Below are 18719 nucleotides of genomic sequence, written 5' to 3'. Positions count from 1 at the left end.
AGCCAATCCGAGTGCACGAACGGCCCTTTATGCAGGAAGTGACGCCATGATTCAGACCTTCAGTACCCGAATTTACTGCTTGGAGCTGTGAAAAGCTGATTACCTTGGCAACGGCTCTGTACCAGCCCTCCCCGGCTTCCAGCGCCTGGTTGTCAAGACAACCTTTGCTTTTCAGGTGCCAAAGAGCTTTCCCCACGCCATTCCCTGAGTTTGCACGTGTTCCAGGGTAGGTCCATTCCCATAGATACATCATTAGGAGGCTCCCTGAGTTACCATAAACTTTTGGAGTCTTCTAAAGTTAAGTTGATTAAGTAACTTGCCCCAGGTCACCCAGCACTATAGGGACAGAAATGGGACTTGGACTCAGGTTGTCTGATTCAAGAGACGGAGCTCTTCTATTCTCACAGAACTTTGCTATTCTGCCTTCCCCTCTGAAAGCCCCTGGCCCAAGGCAGCCCATGTTCCACATCATTCCTCCCCACCTCCCATACCCAAACAAGAAAGGAGGCATCAGAGAGGGAGGGATCGCAGCTTTATTGTCTAGATGTGACCTGAGGGATGTCTCTTTCACAGTACCCCAACCCAACCTTTCACTTGGCTCCTGAAGAGAAGCAAGGCTGACTCAATGGGGTAGGGTTCTAGAGATGACATTGACAGAAGGGACACATGAGGAGATGATGGTGGTTACTGGAGGAAGAACACTTTAGTAGATGCTGCTGGAATTGGGTGGGGAGGAGGTACCCTCCCTTTACAGTGAGGTAGGTGTAACATCAAAAGAAACTTTGATTTTAAGTCTATGTGGCATGGGAGGTGTGGTCCCCTCCCAGGGCTGGGTCCCAGAGTGGGCAGCCGGAAAGAATCAAAGCAGGGAGGCTCCTCCCCACTCAGCAATGGGGCTGGGACTCTTAGTTTCAAGTAGGACCTCTCAGGGGAAGGTGCTGGAAGGGGGCCCTGTAGAGGGTGGGGGTGCAGGGTTGGTTGGACCCTGGGAAGCTGGCACAGGCTGGCGGCGGGCAAAGAGGACACCTGGCAAAGGGGTGAGGAGACGGTAGAGGGCAAAAACAAGCAGGAGGGGGTAGGATATGGAAACAGAAGAGGGGAACAAAAGTAAGTGTTCTGGTTGCTAGAACACTACACACGTACCCCTGCCACAAACCAATGAGGACAAGCTCCTTGGGTCAGCAAGAGACTCCATTGCTAATGTAGATACCCTCAAACAGGTAAACAATAATATTTATGCTGATACATAGGCCCATGACAAGGCAGACATCCCCTGGTACTCATGCCAGAGAGGTCATGCCTTGGATCCCATGCCATGTAGACACCCCCTTTAACCCATGCCAGTCTAGCAATCCCCTGAACCCCACGTTACCCATGCAAGTTTAGATATCCCTGAACTTCATGCTAGTAGAGGAAGTCTAAAATCCCCATGCCAGCCTAAATACCCCTGACCCCATGCCAGTGTAGACAGCCTGTAGTACCCATACCAGTGTAGACCACCCCGTTGATCTCTAGAGCCATGTTGATACTGCTGATGCCACTGCCTGCCAGATTAAGAGGCCCATCCAGCCGCTCTTCTGTCCAGGAGGGGGCAGAGGAATCACATTTTGGAGAATCAGACTTCAGACTTATTAATAGAATTTCCCCCCTCCATCCCTGTAGACAGCCCCTATTCCACTTCAGGCCCACACGTATACTCACACAATTGTCTATAAAGGAATCTGTCTGCCCCGTCTCTAACACCTATCAGGTGATGGGTCAATCCTCCCTCAGTGTACAGTCCCGAAGCCCCCTCACAACAAGCCCCTCCTCACCCCTCAGGGGAACCTTGCCATGGGGCGGGAAACTGGGGGGCATGCCAGGTCGAGGTGGGTCCATGGGCCCCATCAGCACAGCTCTCTTTTCTGGGGGCTCCTCTGGTGCCAGTTTCTCCCGTGTAGGTCCCAATGCCAGGCCCACAGGCAGTGCCAGGCAAGGGGTTGGAATTCCACTCTCCTCTGGAAGAACAGGTTATTCAGCTCCCCTGGCCAAACTAACCCATCTCTGCATTTGGTTCTCCCCCAGGCCTGGGACCAAAAGAGGTAACTCAAGCTCATGTACCAATCTCTCATCCTTCATTCGATCTATCTTCCCATCCAGAGCCTCAGTCTGGAAGCGCTGAAGCTTTTCTCTAGAGCCCAAAGGATCAATGTACATGTCTAGAGAATTTGGGGGTTATTTTTGACTGTTGGTTATTAAATAATCCAGGTCACAAGAGGCACAAACTATATGCAAATAGGAGCACTGGGTGGACAGGTGTGGAATGGAGCTGCTGTGATTAAAGGACCTTTTCCTGGCTGGGCGCGGTGGCTCAACCTGTAATCCCAACACTTTGGGAGGCCCAGGCGAGCGGATCACGTGGTCAGGAGATGGAGACCGTCCTGGCTAACACGGTGAAACCCCATCTCTACTAAAAATACAAAAAAATACAAAAAAAAAAAAAAAAAAATTAGCCGGGCGTGGTGGCGGGCGCCTGTAGTCCCAGCTACTCGGGAGGCTGAGGCAGGAGAATCGTTTGAACCTGGGAGGCGGAGGTTGCGGTGAGCTGAGATCGCGCCACTGCACTCCAGCCTGGGCGACGGAACGAGACTCCGTCTCAAAAAAAAAAAAAGGGGGCCTTTTCCTGAACTTCAGCCCCCACACCTCAGTAACCCATACCCCAGAGCGTTCATTTGACCGCAAACCTCAGGACCCCTAAACCTTTGTGACCCCCAAACTTCAGAGGCCCGTCAGACCTTACCGCTCCCAGACCTCAGTCCCCACATTTTAATGGTTGCTATATCTTAGCGCCCACCTAAACCTCAGAGACCCTTAAACCTCCACCATTCTCAGAGACCCTTAAACCTCCACCATTCTCCCCTCGCACCTTTCTTAATAGGGCTTGGACTCAAATGAGCGCATGCGTGCGCTGGCACGCCGGAGGCGGAACCCTGGGCGGGGCCGGGGCTGGATGGGGTCGCCCGAGGGGCGGGGCCCGGACCCAAGGCTGGGCCCAGAGCGCCCCGAGGGGGCGGCCCTGCCAAGCCGAAGAGCGGAGTAGCGGTGTAAGCCTGGCGACGGCCTTCGCGCCGATTGCTGTCTATGGCGGCCTGGAGCTCCCCTGGGGAGCTGAGTGCTCGAGTCGCGCACTCGTACGGGTACAGGTACTTCATGTACCTAGGGGCGGACAGCGGGCGGTGAGTGTGTGGGAGTGTCTGGGCCCAGCTGGTCAAGTCCCACACCCGGACGCCCGCCCGGGGACCCTCCCCTCCCCGCCCCAGCCCGACCCCGTGCCCCCCTCCCTTCCGCTAGCGCCCCTGGCCTCACTGGGTGCGTAGAGTGAAGGCGGCCGAGGTGATGGTGGTGGGTAGGCTGAGGCCGCGCGTGACTTCCCGCCACACTTTGCGGTTGATGACTTCCACCAGGCCGCCCTTGGCGGTCACCAGACGAAACAGAGCGTACAGGTCCAGCACCTGCTTCGCCATGATGGGCACGCGGTTCACTGGCGTCCCTGGTGGGGAGCGGGCTGCAGTCAGGACACTGAGAGTAAGACCCTGTCTACAGCATCCCCGGGGACTGATACAGGGCGGGAGCCTCGGGGAGCGCGGGAAAGAGGGAGACTTGGGCGGAGCCCACGGAACCCCAGGGCCTCTATTTTAGCAGGAAGGACAGGAGACTAGCACAGGGGTGGGCAAAGTTCTGTAAAAGGCCAGATGGCTAAATGATCTCTGTCACAACTACTCAACGTTGTCATTGTAGCCTAAAGGCGGCCATAGAGAATACCTAAAGGAATGGATGTGGCTGTGTTCCAATAATATAGACTCTGAAATTCGAATTTCACCAGTCTGGAGATGTTATTCATCTTTTAATTTTGTCCCCCAACTATTTAAATAAGTAAAAACCATTCTTATCTTGCAGGCAGCTGGGTTTGGCCTGCAAACTTTAGTTTGCTGTCCCCTGGGGTAGACCGCAGGAAGGACTTCCGGACAGTGCTGAAGAGCCGGCCTCCCCTAAGCAGCAGCCCCCGGGTGGCTGCCCAAGGCTGGGGGATGACGGGCGGGAGAAGAATCAGCTCCCGCCTCGGCCCGCCGACTCCGCAGCCCGCGCTGCCCCCGCCGGCCAGTCCTGACAAAGGGGCCTGTCTGCGCTGAGCGATGGGCCCCAGTTAATTCCTTACCGATCCCGTCCCCTTCCGCCGCGCCTTTGGACCCGAACAATTAGCTGCGGCCTGATTAATGGGGGAAAATTATCGGCCCCGCGGGACCCCCTCCCCCTGTAGCTGGAGCGGTGGGAGGCAGGGACCGAAGGGAGGCAGAGCTAGTGGGGAGGGGCGGGCAGGCAATGCTGGGATCGGTTCACACCCTCTACGCCAGTGGAGGGGAGGCCTCGAGGAAGGGCCAGAGAGGGGACACTGGAACCAGAATGGGCCTCCCTGGGAACCAAAAGGACTTAAGGCCCTACTGAGGGTCCCAGGGAAGCAAGGGACCCGAAATGGGTGCTGGGGCTAGGGCGAGGGCCGGGGGCGGGAAGTGGGCCAGCAGCTGCACTAAAAAGGGGGGGGGGGGGGGGAGGGGCGGCCGGTTGATTAGCGGCTTATCAGGTTGCGCTCTGAGTGAGGTAATTAGCTTTGTAGAGAGAGATAATGAGTCAGTGTTCCCTCCCATGAATCTGGGGAGAAGCTGAAGTGATGGACTGCCGCCCACCCTGATGCCCTCCTAGACCCTTCTTGCGTTCTCCTCCAGCTCTGACATTCCTGGAAAAGAATTTCTCCTCCTGCACAGCCTCAACTCACATAGTCCCCAGCCCACCCCTTGGGGAGTCCTTCCTCCCCTCTAATCCTAGTCCTTCCTGCTGTAGAGCACATGAGGTGCACCCTACCTTAATCAAGGGAAAACAGGAAAGACATGACTGGAGGAAGGACCCTAGACAGAGAACCAAGGCATTTTCAGCCCTCTGATTCTGGGACCCTCCCACCCCAGGCCAGCCTCCCATCAGTTCCCCCTCCCACCCTCCCAATTGATCCCACACTCATTAACCTGCCAGTGGACTGGCTGCTAATTAATCCTGGGGAGGAGGGGGGCAGGGTCAGAGGTTAAAGACACTATTGAGGGCCCAAAGGACAGGTGCTGCCAAGCTCAGGCCTCTGCAGGGAGAACCCAACCGGGTTTCCTCAAACCTGGTAAGGGGGCAATTCTAGGGCCCTTCCCCCACGTCATGCGACTCACCCCTCTTTTGCATGAAGCTAAACAGGTCATCCAGGAATTCCTTCCTCTTGGGGTCTGCATCGAGCTCATACAGCTGGGGAAGGATTGGGGTCATTCTACAGCTCTGCTGACCCCCCTCCCTCCCTAGACCCCAATTCAGGTTGTACCCTGAACAAGGGTCCCTAGCTGAAGGAGTCAGTAGGATCTCAATGTGGACTCCCTGGCATTAGCATTAGGCTCTCTCCGCCTAGGGGCAGGCAGGGGTGCCTTTTTCTAGTACATACAGAGACTGGTACTGGTAGTGGTGCCCTAGGCTGTTCAAACCACCCACCTAGGGAGTAAGGGAAGAGAGGAACAGGATGGAGCTTGGAGGCTCAGCCTGCCCTCTGGGGCCCAGTCTTCCCCCACCCTCATGGGAAATTTAGAGCCCCAGGAAGGAAGCTAGGCTGGGGTTGTATTCCAGACTGAGGAGACAAACATATCTGATGCTCTGATTCATTCATGCAAGGACTTCATGCTGTTCACATCCCTGTATGCCAGGGCTGGGGGTGAGTGAATGGCAGAGATGCTTCTAACCCACTCCTCAGGCAGGGTGATGCTCAGAAGCTCCTGGGTTGACACCCAGTGCCCTTCATCTCATCTTCTGGTCTGATTTCCTTTTAGAGGCAGTTACCCTGCCTACTACGGAAGCTGCTATAGAGGCAGTGGCCCTGTGGGGTCAGAGTTTGAAGGATCCACAGACCAGCTCAACTCTTCCTGGTAATCTGGAGTCCCACTTCCTGTATCAACTCCCGAATATCAGCCAAGGGAACCACCCCTAGAGTCACTGACCCAGAGTAACAGTCCTGGAGTAACACCTATAGATAATATTCCATCACACCATCCCCATAAGAATCCTCAGAATAAAAAACAAGCAAAATACCCATGAGTAATAAGCCCCAGATCCACCTTTAGAGCCACATTCCCACAAAAACTGAGCCCTAAGTCTTAGATGGATATCCACAAATAATACATACACTCTCCAAGTAATAACCCCTAGAATTATACCTAGGAGAAACAGTCTCTAGAGCCATATATCCAGAACAGAGCCCTGAGTAACACTCAGTTTTACACCAATGCCAGAGTACTACTCACAGATTGACACTTTTAGAATATACCCAGACCAACATCCTACAAGTTAACACCACCAGAATGGCACACCTGGAGTCACAGCCCTGTGTAACACCTTCATAGTGACAGCTTTGAGTAGTGTCCTTAGAATAACACCCAGAGGGGTTCTCCAGGGAGAAAGAACCTCAGATTAAGGCCCTGCGAATGAAGTCTTGTCATTCTGAGTTGCAGAGGAGCCCTATAGTCATACTGCGGCTGTAGTGGCTATCACAGGCTGGGAACTATCATCCGTGGAACTCAGGCCAGGGAGAAGACTTGCATGAGGCCGGGGTTAGGGGGATGTGACAGGAAAGAAAGGAGAGGTGTATCAACCCGCCAAGGGAGTGATAACCTCCATTCTGCTTCCGAAGACAGAGGAAGCAACTGGGACACCCCCACTGGTCCCTGGAATATGACCTTGTGACTTGATGTGTGAGAAGGTAGGTAGGGTGGTAGGTAGGAATCCCCAGTCCCCAGACTACCTTCCCTACACCTGGCTGGGCATGGTGGCTCATGCCTATAATCTCAGCACTTTGGGAAGCTGAGGTGGGAGGATCACTTGAGCTCAAGAGTTCGAGACCAGCCTGGGCAATACAAGGAGACCCTGTCTTTACAAAAGAAATTTTAAAAAATTAGCCAGGCATCTGTCTTTCCCTCCCTGTCACTATCGTCCAATCTTCCCTCTTTCTCTAGGTCTCCGTGTCTCTGTGTCTCTTTTCATCTTGCAGAGAGTGGTGGGGTTGGGTGGGCTGCTAATCACCTGGCTCCGCTTTCGCCAGAAGAGGGAGATAGGGGAGAGGGCCGGACATCGAGGGCGTAGGTCCTACCTGCTTGAATTGTTCCTCGTAGGTCCACTCGTGGGGATGGAGTCCAGGGGGCTGGCTAGAAGGTGAGCTGGGGCCCTGGGCTCCTGGATGGCTCTCCTCAGCTGCCTCCTCCTCTGCCCTGGCTTCCTCCCCCTCCTCCTCATCTTCTTCAGCATCTTCCTCTTCCTCAGCCCCAACCTCCCCCAAGGCCCCCTCAGGGGCCTGTAGGGTCCGGTGGTCAGGCAGGGGAGGCCCGGGTGGCAGCAGCGAGCGTGCAGGGGCCAATGGCCCCACCCCCTGGGCCAGTCGAGCTGCCTGCTGCTTCTGCAGGGCCTCCATGACAGCTTCCAGGCGTAGTCCCCCAGCTGAGGGGGGCCCTGGTACCAGGCGGGACCCCGAGGAAAGGGCCGCCTGTGGGGGAGGGAATTATGGGTGCTGGGCCCTGCTGCCCCCATAGCCCCCAACACAGGGGGAGGTGGTCATGGATTCAGGGAAGTGCAGGGGTCACAAGGAAAGAGGCAGAAAGATGGCTTTCCCAGAGGTGAACAGAAACAGGACCAGACCCCGGGAATCAGAAATGGCCATTGACTGAAGACTGGAAGAGTGAGCAGATCAGAGAGGGTGACAGGGACCAAGAGACATCGAGAAATGGTGAAAGGAGGGAGAGAGAAAGAAAAGGAGAAGGGGGGATGTCCCACAGAGACAATGACAGGGAGATGTGAAAATAGAGATGGAACAGGGTGACAAGGAGAGAAAGAAGTGGGGTGACACAGAGACTGAGAGGGACCAAGATGCAGAGAGGCAGAAATATCAGGCAGAGATAGGGTAGAGAGACAGAGATGGAGAGAGATAGAATATTGGGTAGAGAGACAGGGAGGGTAAGAGAGGTAGAGGAGCAAGAGATAAAAGACCTAAGTGACAGGTAACTCAGAGACGGACAGAAACGGAGAGACAGAGGCGGAGATAGACAAATAGTGAGGCAGGTGTTGAGAGACAGGAAAAGACCAAGACAGCAGGAAGCAGACAGAAAAGAGAAATTAGAAAGAGATAGTGAAATAGAGAGGGACCGACAGAGACAGGACGGGGAAAACAGCCGGAGAGAGGGGCAGAGGACAGGGACCAAGGAGTCGCGGGGATGGAGGGCGGTGGGGCAGAGCCTGGAACGGGCACGGGACCGGATGGGCAGAAGGCGGCGGAGTCGCGACGCCCCGCTCCCTCGCTCCGGGGGCCCCGCGGCCGCACTCACCTGCCTGGCGTGGCCCGCTGCCCCCGGCGTCTCCACGGCGCTGCCTTTGCTCTGCCCGCCTCCCTGGCGGCCCTGGCCTCGGCTGGGTCCCCGCGGTGCGCTCCCGCCGCCCTGCGCTCCTCTGGCAGCTGTGCGCTCACTCGCCGCGTTGCTTGCGGCGGCCGCGGGGGCGGGATCCGAGCGGGACAGGGCGGGCGGGGCGCATGGGGAGAGGCCCCTGTGGGCTCTGCCGCTCTCAGCCACCCAACAGGTGTCTCCCACCTTCCTTCCAGCCAACTTCGGGGGCAGGGGGCGCTGGAGAGCTGCAGGGGAATCGTGCGAAAGTGAGGGCTCCACCGCCACCGGACTCTGGACCAGAGCCCCGCCCAGCCTCACAAGTCGTGCCCCGACACCCACACTCAACACTGGGCTTCCACACACAAACAGCCGCGTCCACACACCAACACACCTTGTCACAAGTTCTGGCGCACAGCTGCCTAGTCTCACACGTTCGGTGACGTGGTCACCACAGTGCCAATGGCCTGGGCAGGCTGCGATCAGGAGGGGAATCCCTCTGCAAGATGCTTGGGTGTGCTGGAGGGTCTGGTCAGAATAGAAGCTTCTCCCCTTGCCTTGACCACCCCTGCCCTGCCCACCCGCTGTCCCCAACTGCAGGCATGCTGCGGTTTGCACACATGCATGCACACGGTGGTGGACCCACAAGGATGCACTCACATACACTCAGAGGTCTTTAAGCTGACTGCACACTCACCGCATGCAGATACACAGCCACACACAGCTTTTGTCTCTTTTGATATTCTATTAGGGACATTTTCTTTTCTTTTTCTTTTTTTTTGAGACAGAGTGTTACTCTGTCACCCAGGCCGGAGTGCAGTGGCACAATCTGGGCTCACTGCAGCCTCTGCCTCCCAGGTTCAAGTGATTCTCCTGCCTCAGCCTCCTGAATAGCTGGGATTAGCTGGGATTACAGGCACCCAACACCAGGCCCGGCTAATTTTTCTCTTTTTAGTAGAGATGGGGTTTCACCATTTTGGCTAGGCTGGTCTTGAACTCCTGACCTCAAGTGATCCACCCACCTCAGCCACCCAAAGTACTGGGAATACAGGCGTGAGCTACCGTGCTCAGCCTGTATTATGAAAATTTTGAAACACAGACAAGTGAATAGTGTAATGAACCTCTGGTACTTATCATAGGTTTGTTTCAACAGTGAGCAGCACTTCGCCCATGTTCACACACATTCTCCACCCATGTGTGCCTGACTCCCACATGTGTATCTCCAGACCCCCTCAGCCCACTGCTTTGCGCCCTCCCGAACTATTCCCAAGATGCTGAAATGACGTTCCTTATTTGGGGGTTCTGAGTGGCAGGCTTCTCAGAATTTCTGCTCTGAACAGCCTGAACCCCACTCCTCCCAGGCATCCTCATACTTCCTATTTCTTCCTGTGCCCAAGGGGACCACCTACCAAAGCGAGGTGAGGTGATGCCAAGTGTGTACGTGAACAGCAGATGTCTGTAGGGGTGACACCTGCATAGGTATGAAACTGTGGCACCAGGGACTGTCTTCTGACCTCACACCCAGAAGGCAGGAATCCTGATGTGACCTTTGTGTCCTCCCTCCTCCCTTGTCCTCCCCCAATCAGTCCACTTCTGTCAGCCTCAGCTTGCTCTGGCTCAAACCACCAGCTCTTCTGACCAGGATCCCATGGTGGGTGCCTCCTCCCTGCTCTCCCCGCCTCCAGCCACCACCCTTCTCTGCACCCTTCTATGCCCAGCTCCTACTGCAGCACTAAGTCCTGGTTCCCTATGGCCCATTCCTGGCCATGCTGAGGCTCAGCCCCATTCATACCTTTGGCTGCCCCAGTGTCCTCCACCTCAGATTTCAGACCTCTGAGCCCATCAGAACCCCCCAGCCTCCAGAAGCTCCTGTTGGTACTGATGCCTCCTCCCCCATGGCTTTGTTTGGTGCGAATATCCTGAGGCAGAGCCAAGCCTCCTCCTCTGCCCAATCCTCCCTGATGCTGGGAGGGGAGAATCAGTGAATGTGCCAGGCAGACAGACATGCCCCAGAAGTCTACTGGAAGACTGGAGAGCAGAGGGTAGCGATCCACAGAACTCTTGTGCCCTGCTTGCTCCCTTTCCCCCACCACAACTTCCTCTGGCTGCTCAGAGAAGGCGCATGGACAAAGGTAGGTGGTCAGAGTCTTCCTGGAAAGGTAGGAATTGGCTTGGGGAAATTCCAGTTCTGAGTGTTTGGAGAGTGCTTTGTAGGGTTTGAGTTGACGGGCAAGGGACTGGGCAGTCACTCCCCCAGCTCCCAAATCAATCAAGTGAAGTTAATCCACTTTTGGGGTCTGGGCCAGGAGGGCTACAACTGGGAAGGGCTGAGGGGAAGGAACATGCTTGACTGGGACTTGGCTTATCTCTCTTTGTGAAAAGGAAAGGCTGCCTCTCACACCCACAGTCCGGTCCTATACCTCACAGAGACCAGAGACAGACCTAGACCTTCAGAGACCCATGCTTCATTCATCCAACACATATTTATTACCTTTTTTTTTTTTTTGCCAGGCACTGTTGGACACAGGAGCAAATAAAACAAAGTCCTTATTATAATGGTACAATTCTAAGTGGGGGAAATATACAGTGTGTCAGATAGTGATAAGTACCATGGAGAAAAATGTAGCTGGGTTGGGGGGAATAGAAGGGGGGCATTAGTTACCTATTGCTGTGTGACAATTCACCCCATAATTTAGCAGCTTAAAACAAAAAACATTTTCTCACAATTCTGTGGGTCTGGATGGTTCTGACTCATTGTCCTCTAAGGTGCTGTAGTAAAAAGGTTGGCCAGGGCTGCAGTCATCTGAAGGTTTGACTGGGACTGGAGGATCTACTTCCAAGATGGCTCACTTGCATGGCCCTTGGCAGGGGGCCTGTTTCCCTGCAATGTGGGCCTCTCCATAGGATTGGTTGTATGTCCTCTCAACATGGCAGTTGGTTTCCCCCAGAATGATCCGAGAGAGACTCTTTAGGCAGCAATGCTTTTTATGGCCTTTTCCTAGAAGTCACACACTGTTATGTCTGCCACATTATTTGTGAAAGTACCTAATTGAGTCTAGCCCACTCAAGGGGAAGGAATTTAGGCTTCACCTCTTGAAGGACAGAGCATCAAAAATTTTGTGAAGATATTTAAAATCACCATGCAAGAGATAATATTATATAAGTGTTGAAGAACTCAGTGAGCAGGAATTGAAGGAGGGGAGGAAGAGAGCTATGGCTACATGGATACCTAGGGATGAGCACTGCGGTCAGAATAGCAGGTGCAAATATCCTGGGACAGAATTTTGCTTGATGTGTTGAAAGAAAAGCAAGGAGGCCGCTGGGTCGGAATAGGGGGGCTGAAGGGGTGAGTGGTTGCAATGTCTGATCAGAGGAAACATGGGCCTTGGAGTAGGCCCTTGTAAGGAGTGAAAGGACAGAATGAGATGGAAAGCCATTGGATATGTCTCGGCAGAGAGTGAAAGTCTGACTGGCTGCTGCAAGGAGAACCCTCCACACAGGATGCATGTGTAATCAGTTAAGGGACCACTGCAATCGTCTACAGGCAACAGATGATGGTGTCTTAGACCAGGGTGGGGGCAGTGGAGGTGAGAAGACATGGTTAGAGTCTGGATATATTCTGCAGACAAAAACAGTATTTGATGATGGATCGGATCTGGGACGTGAAACAGACGTGTCCAAAATGACTCTGGGCGGCTGGGTAAATGTAGGTGCCCTTAATTCAGAGAATAAAGACTACAAGATGGTGGTGGTGTGGGGCTGGGAAAGAATTTGGTTTGTTTTGGATATCTCAAATCTGAGATACCTATTAGACAGCCAGGTGGAGATGTTGAGTAGAGATGAAGGCAGTAAGATTTCCAACTCCGGTGCTCAGGGAAGAGATTTAGGCTGAGACAAAAATTTAGAAGTCAAGATATATAGATGGTAAAGTCACAGAATCACCTGGGAAGGGGTGTAAACAGAGAAGAGGTTTGAGGACTAAGCCCAAGAAAGTCAGAGAATGAGGAGATAGGAATCCAGTAGCTGGGTGCAGTGGCTACCACCTGTAATCCCAGCACTTTGTAAGGCCAAGCGGGCAGATCACTTGAGGTCAGGAGTTTGAGACCAGCCTGGCCAATGTGGTGAAACTCTGTCTCTACTTCAAAAAAAAAAAAAAAAAAAAAAAAAAAAAATCCAGTAAAGGAGGCAATTAAGGAAGAGTAGTGTCCCAGAAGCTAAGAGTGCCTTCAGAGTGATTACCTGTGTCAAATGAAAGCTGAGAATTATGAAACGACCAACAGATTTAGCAGCAGAGATTAGGAGGGGCCTGGGAGCCTAGTCCTTTGTGGACGTTTGGGAGGAATGACAGGGCAAGCTGGGTCATCCCTGACATGTGGACTCTGAGCCTAGAGGCAGAGCTGGGTTAGAGTAGGAATCCCCCAAGGAGGCATGGCTTTGCAACCTGGGGTCAATGGAGAGGAGCCAGCCAGAGCCTACTATGCCTGACGCAGTTGTAATGGGGGTGAAGAGTCGGGGTCAGGATGGCCAACTTACCTGGACTCCACATTCAGTCACAAATTGACTTTTCATGTTGTTTCTAATTTAGAAAGTTATACATATAGCAGTTATACATATAGTCTTTCAGATTTGTGTTCATTAAAATCTTAAAATATCTAATTTTTATAACAATGTTTCTTCCGTTTTTAAAACACCAGGAATCCTGAGAAGCAGGAGTGATCTATGCCTTACCCTCAGAACAAGGCCAGGATGAGGGTGAGGCATACTTGGTGTGTAGGATGCAGAAGTTAAGGCAAGAGCAGGGTCTTTGGGAATGAATGCACTTTAGGCACCTCTCTTGCCTTACCTGAATCCTGGCCCTACCTACCTCACAAACTGCCAGGTAGTGTGCCTGCCTTTCACTGTGGGAGTCTCCACATTAGTGGTGAGTCCTGGAGAAGGTAGACCATAGACTGGAGGAACTCCTGTTCTGGGTGGGGGCAGACACCACGCTGGGAGCCCACCAAAAAAGCCAACTGAGAACAACTATGCCTTTCAGCTAAAAAGTGGATGCACACTGCCACCCTGTGGCCATCCAGGGGAAGATTCTTAGGACTGTTCCCAGAATTGCACCAGCAGAGGTAAGGCCAAGACACACTCCAGGTCACCCTGCCCTGAATTTCTCAAGTTGTGGCATTCACAGCTGTGTTGGAGAGAATCATTGAACAGGCTGATCTCTGGCAATGGAGTTCAATAGTCTGAACTACTGACTCAAAGAGTGTCTTAGGTGATTCTAAGGCACACTCAAGTATATAGTACCTACTAGTCAAAAGCCACTGTCTTGTCAGGCACAGTGGCTTGTTTCTGTTATCCCAGTTACTCTGGAGACTGAGGGAAGATCACTTGAGGCCAGGAGCTGGAGATCAGCTGAGGCAACATAGCAAGACCCCGTCTCTAAAAAAAATTTAAAAAGCTAACCAGGCATGGTGGCATTTGCCTATAGTCCCAGCTACTCATAAGGCTAAGGCAGGAAGATTGTTTGGGACCACGAGTTCAAGGCTGCAGGGAGCTATGATCATGTCGCTGTGCCACTGCACTCCAGCCTGGGCAACAGAAGAGACCCCATCTCTTAAAAAAAAAAAAAAAAAAAAAAAACCATGAATCACACAGCAAGAGAGAGATCTTCCTGAGGTCCCCAGGAGTCAGAGGCTTTTTCCGGCTGCTCAGACACACAAAAAGATGGAACAGATCAACAAATCTTTATTAACAGAAACAGACAGATGGACAGAGAATGCAGCAGGGGCTGTCTGAAAACTGTGTTGTGTGTGTGTGTGTTGTGTGTGTGTAAAAGGCCTTCTCCAGGCCAGGAAGGCCCCCTTGGAATTAGGCCCACCTGTCTAGATCCCCTCCTTAGTGGCGGGTCCTGGGCTGAAACCAGCTTCTGCATCATATCCCCAAAGGAAGAATGGGGGCCTTTCTGGAATGGAAGATGCTGACTTCAAGCATTCTTCACATTACTCTGGTTCCCCAGCTGAGCTTGGTTGCTGAGGGGGTTGGGGACAAGCCACAGGGGCACTTGCATAGCAGGGGAGTAGAATGGGGATAAGGCATATGGTGAGGACAGGGGAGAAGGGGAAGGGCATCATAGCTGCGGGTGAAGGGGGCCTCCAAAAGGCAGCTCCTCTTCCCCCTCATGCCCTCAAATTGCTGCTGGGTTGAGGAGTCAGACTGAGGCAGTATAATACCCTCCCCCATCCTTAACTTCAGAACCCCAGTTTGGTGGGGAGGGGGTGGGAAGCTGTGGAGCTCTGGAAAGGCCTGAGTTAGTGAGTCAAGCTTGTGATGTGTGTGTTTGAACACAACTGGCTCCCTTGGTATACCAGGGGCTCCCTATCCAGATGGGTGTGAGTGCATGGTCCTGCTGTACACACAGGTCTCAGTATCTATATGTGTCTCATTTGTTCCCATGGTTCTCTGTGTTTGGATACATAAGCATGGATATCCCTGCTCATACAGCAGGAACTCAGGATCTGCATGGTGTGAGTATATCCCTGTCTGTAAACATGGGCTCCAGCAAGTGGATATGTGCGGGCCTGCCCGCTCCTGTCCATCCACAGGTCTTCCTTCAGGCCTGGCTGGTCAAGGGTCCTGGCCGAAGAGGTAGGTGGTGAGCTCAAGCCGGAGGCCCCGAGCATAGGAGCGAAGAGTATAGAAGAGGGTGAGGAAGTCCTGGGTGCTGAAGACAGTGTCGGCCAGCGCGAAGGCCAGGGTGGATGGGATGACACCCCGGCCGTACTCCACCATCCATGTGTTTGGCCCCCACTCCACAGCTGTTGCCTCACCAGGCCCGTGCACTACCGTCTCCCCTGGGGGACAGGGAGCACCCAAGTGAAGAGCCAGCTCTGCCTTGCCCTTACATGGCTGCTGCTTTCCTGGCCCATGGACTAACTCGGGGTGGGGAATGGAGAGGGAGCCTCAGAAAAACAAAAGGCCCTACCTCACCGGGCTGGCCCATACGGCTACTCCTAAATGTTCTGTGGCATCATCTGACCCATGTCCTCTCTTGGGGGAAGCCATAGATGGCTACCTCGCTTGGCCATGGGCCCACTGTATGGAAGTTTGCACTCCTAAGCCTCACTCGAGACAAGCAGAAATTTAGCTAAACCTGGGCTGGGCTTGTAGCTAGGAAAGGGGTAGTTCCAGGACTTGTGAGGCTTTACCTGAAAAGTGTAGCTGTTTAACCACCACGCCTGCGATGCATACACCCAACCTCAAATATACTGGGAAGTTCAATGCTCTATTTCTTAAGCAAATTGTTTCACTATTTAAAAAAAAAAAAGATAACTCTCTGTATTGTCTTTTGGAGTATTGAGAGCATTTCTGATTACCCACTGTCTCCCCAACAGTTGTTGGACTACTGTCTGGGCAAAATTGTGCCTGGGCAGATAAAAATCAGACATGTTTAACAGGAAGTTGTTATGTTTTGTTTCCCCCGTGACAGAGGAAAGCAAGAGTCCCTCAGCTCTGCCCCAACCAATCACCTGTGGCTTATGGGAGGGTGGAGGAAGGGAACCATGAGGAGGGACCCCCAACACACTCCTTTTCCATGCCATGCTCCCCGCAATTGTGGGCACCCCCCGCGTGAAGACACCCACTTCTCTGACAGAGCCTTCTTACCCACCTGGGTAGAAGACCTCACTTTTGGTGGTGCCCTCTCTCCACTGGTGGAAGGTGCCAGAGATGATGGTATCCGAGATCTCAGCCCAGTAGCGCCCTGAGTGACAATCGCATGGACACTATCAGGGTATTCGCGCCATCGCACGGCCCAGCCAAACATCAGAAAGGAGGGCATGGGCCCCTCTACAACCCCAGCCTCCCAGTCCGGCCCGCCGCTAGCACTGACCCGAGTGTCCGCGGGAGCCTAGGGCGGTGCCGAAGAGCAGCACATACTCGGACAGCGAGGCATGCAGAAGGCACATGGCGCCCATCCAGCCGCCCGCATTCACGAACACCCACTGCAGCTCCTCGTCGGGCAGCACGTGGCCTGGGTGCAGCCGCCGCAGCTCCACGATCAGCCGAGAGAAGGCCAGCTCGTGGTCCAGCCCTGGCGGAGGCAGAGGGGCGGCAGAGTCAGGGCCGGCACCGGTCCTGGGTCCGGGGATGGCGCCTTCGGAACCCTAGGCTCCGCTCCCGGGCCGGCCGCTCCCCTCCCCGCCCTCTGCCCGCTCACCAGCGTACTGCCGCGCCAACTGCGCTATCTCTTCGCGCTGGAAGACGAAGCTCTGCGTACCCAGCCAGAGCCAGACGACCTGGGTCAGCACCGCTGCGACAGCCAGGAGCAGCGCGGCCCACGCCCACCGCCGGCCCACGGCCCACTGCATCCCGGCGGGCGGCCTAGCACGGCGCAACGCAAGAGCTAGCCGGGGCGTGAGGCTTTGCACTCACCGCCTCGGAGCCCGCCGGCTGCCCACGAAGCACTCCCCCGCCACCGCCGTGGTACGGCTCGCCCTGACCAATCGGAGCGGCCAGTCACCTTGGCACCGCCCCTTCGGTCGAACCATTTCCTCGGGGGGAGCACGGAGGAGTGGTGCGGCGCCGCGCAAGGGAGGCGAGGGGGCGGGGCTAAGTCGCCCAGCTGCAGATGGCAGGGTCTTCAGGCGAGGTCTGACCTAGCGCCACTCTACATACGGATAGGGGTGGGGGTAGCGAGACCCAGAATGGACTGGCTCGCCCGAGTTCACTGGCTGGTTGAAGCAGACGAACCCGGAAGTGGAGCCTTCTGGGACTCAACGATTGTTAGGGCCCGCCTTTACTGGGACTGAAGGGGAGGGGAGGCAGTTCAAGCTGGGAGCCCTAGGGTGGGCATTCCAGAGGCGGTGACACCTGAACTGTGTCTTTAAGAGCGCGCAGAAGGGGCACGCCAGTTCGCAGGGACCGGCCCCTAGAGCAAAGGTCCCCGAGGAGCGACAGCTTGGGGTCTTCAGGGGCCTACGATTCCTTCTCTGTTATGCAGCACAAAATGTGAGAGGAGGCCTTGTAAACCAGCTGAGGGTTATCAGCAGGGGAGGAAGGGGATTAGATTTTGCCACCGAGTGGCACAGGACTGCCGAGTGGAGGGGAGCAAGATGAGTCAGGGAGACCATGAGCATGGGCCAGGTAAGAGGGAAGGTCTGTGTCAGTGGAGATGGAAGAAAGAAATGAGCTTAACAACTCTGGAAATGAAGTTGGTAGGGCTTGATCTCTTCTTCCTGGAATACTCTTTCCCCCTTTACCCTATCCCCACTTTCCCCTTATTTGGCTAACATCCTTTGCATGTCTAGTGGGCAGTTGAGTGTCCAGGTCTGGAAGCTCAGCTCCAGTCTGGAGGTAGAGCTGGGAGTTGTCATTCATTCAGATATTTTGTTGGCACTTGTATGTGCCAAGTTCTGTAGTGACCATTAGGGATATGGGTAGAAACAATGGTCCCACTCCCCAGCTTAGAGATCTCACTGGGGAGTCTACAGAAAACCTCTAAGAATTGATAAACTCTCACAGGGAGAGAGAATAGAGTAAGATAAGGCTAAAGACAGAGCCCTGGAGATCACCAAAAGCAAAGGGTAGGCAGAGGAAGAAGAAAGCAAAAAGGAAAAGAAACAAAAGAGAAAAGAGGCAGCATTGTGCAGTGATTAAGAAATAAACTCTGGAGCTGGACTGCCTGAGTTCAAAGCCTGGTCCTGCTACCTACTAGTTGTCTGATCTTGGGCAGGTTACTTAAAATCTCTGTAACTTAGTTTTCTCACCTGTAAAATGGAATGGACAAAAGTACCTACCTCATAGTACATATCTTCATTGTGATGAGATTAGATGGGTTAATATTTGTAAAGCAGTTAGTGCCCCACATGATGAGCATTTTACGTGATGGTTATATATATAAAACACAAAAGAACTGGAAGAGAGTACCTTCATACATTTTTGACCTTAAAGAAGGAAACTGAGCCTGGGCGAGGTGGTTCATCCCTGTAATCCCAACACTTTGGGAGGCTGAGGCAGACGGAACACTTGAGTCCAGGTATTCGAGACCAGCCTGGGCAACATGGTGAAACCCCATCTCTGCAAAAAGTACAAAAATTAGTCAGGAGTAGGAGGTGCGCACACTTGTAGTCCCAGCTACTCAGGAGGCTGAAGTGCGAGGATCGCTTGAACCTGGGAAGTGGAGGTTGCAGTGAGCCAACAGAGCAATACCCTGCCTCAAAAAAAAAAAAAGGGCTAGGCGCAGTGGCATACGCC

General features: G+C 53.8%; 2 protein-coding genes across 3 annotated transcripts; both read right to left on the bottom strand.

Moving 5' to 3' along the window:
• Window positions 1-31: 31 nt before the first annotated feature.
• ARID3C (AT-rich interaction domain 3C) lies at window positions 32-8555 on the bottom strand. Its single transcript, XM_023203292.1, has 8 exons — window positions 8424-8555; window positions 7199-7588; window positions 5244-5316; window positions 3346-3529; window positions 2906-3195; window positions 1815-1997; window positions 1488-1577; window positions 32-1026 (listed from the first exon to the last, which is right to left on the bottom strand). The coding sequence occupies exons 2-8, from the start codon at window positions 7514-7516 to the stop codon at window positions 926-928; spliced, it is 1239 nt and encodes a 412-aa protein (XP_023059060.1). The 5' UTR covers window positions 7517-7588; window positions 8424-8555; the 3' UTR covers window positions 32-925.
• A 5638-nt stretch (window positions 8556-14193) lies between these two features.
• Window positions 14194-18061, bottom strand: SIGMAR1 (sigma non-opioid intracellular receptor 1). 2 transcript variants are annotated; one of them, XM_023203290.2, is made up of 4 exons: window positions 16684-18061; window positions 16357-16557; window positions 16135-16227; window positions 14194-15319 (listed from the first exon to the last, which is right to left on the bottom strand). In XM_023203290.2, the coding sequence occupies exons 1-4, from the start codon at window positions 16832-16834 to the stop codon at window positions 15093-15095; spliced, it is 672 nt and encodes a 223-aa protein (XP_023059058.1). In that variant the 5' UTR covers window positions 16835-18061; the 3' UTR covers window positions 14194-15092. The 2 variants fall into 2 exon arrangements, with proteins under 2 accessions (XP_023059058.1, XP_023059059.1); XM_023203291.1 differs by lacking the exon at window positions 16684-18061 and having other exon boundaries at window positions 16404-16455.
• Window positions 18062-18719: the final 658 nt, after the last annotated feature.

This window comes from Piliocolobus tephrosceles, chromosome 14 (genome assembly GCF_002776525.5).
Source record: "Piliocolobus tephrosceles isolate RC106 chromosome 14, ASM277652v3, whole genome shotgun sequence".
Lineage (NCBI taxonomy): Eukaryota > Metazoa > Chordata > Mammalia > Primates > Cercopithecidae > Piliocolobus > Piliocolobus tephrosceles.
The sequence above is the reverse complement of the archived record's forward strand: the minus strand, read 5'-3'. Positions and strand labels throughout refer to the sequence as shown.

Excerpts from the sequence above, each read along its gene's own strand:
- SIGMAR1 (XM_023203290.2), bottom strand. The coding sequence starts at position 16,834 with ATGCAGTGGGCCGTGGGCCGGCGGTGGGCGTGGGCCGCGCTGCTCCTG. Across the intron at positions 16,558-16,683 it reads GTTGGCGCGGCAGTACGCTG|GGCTGGACCACGAGCTGGCC; the intron begins GTGAGCGGGCAG and ends TGCCTCCGCCAG. Across the intron at positions 16,228-16,356 it reads AGGCTCCCGCGGACACTCGG|GGCGCTACTGGGCTGAGATC; the intron begins GTCAGTGCTAGC and ends ATTGTCACTCAG.
- ARID3C (XM_023203292.1), bottom strand. The coding sequence starts at position 7,516 with ATGGAGGCCCTGCAGAAGCAGCAGGCAGCTCGACTGGCCCAGGGGGTG. Across the intron at positions 1,998-2,905 it reads TCCAAGCCCTATTAAGAAAG|AGGAGAGTGGAATTCCAACC; the intron begins GTGCGAGGGGAG and ends CTGTTCTTCCAG. Across the intron at positions 1,578-1,814 it reads TGGCAAGGTTCCCCTGAGGG|AAGAGCGGCTGGATGGGCCT; the intron begins GTGAGGAGGGGC and ends CCTCCTGGACAG.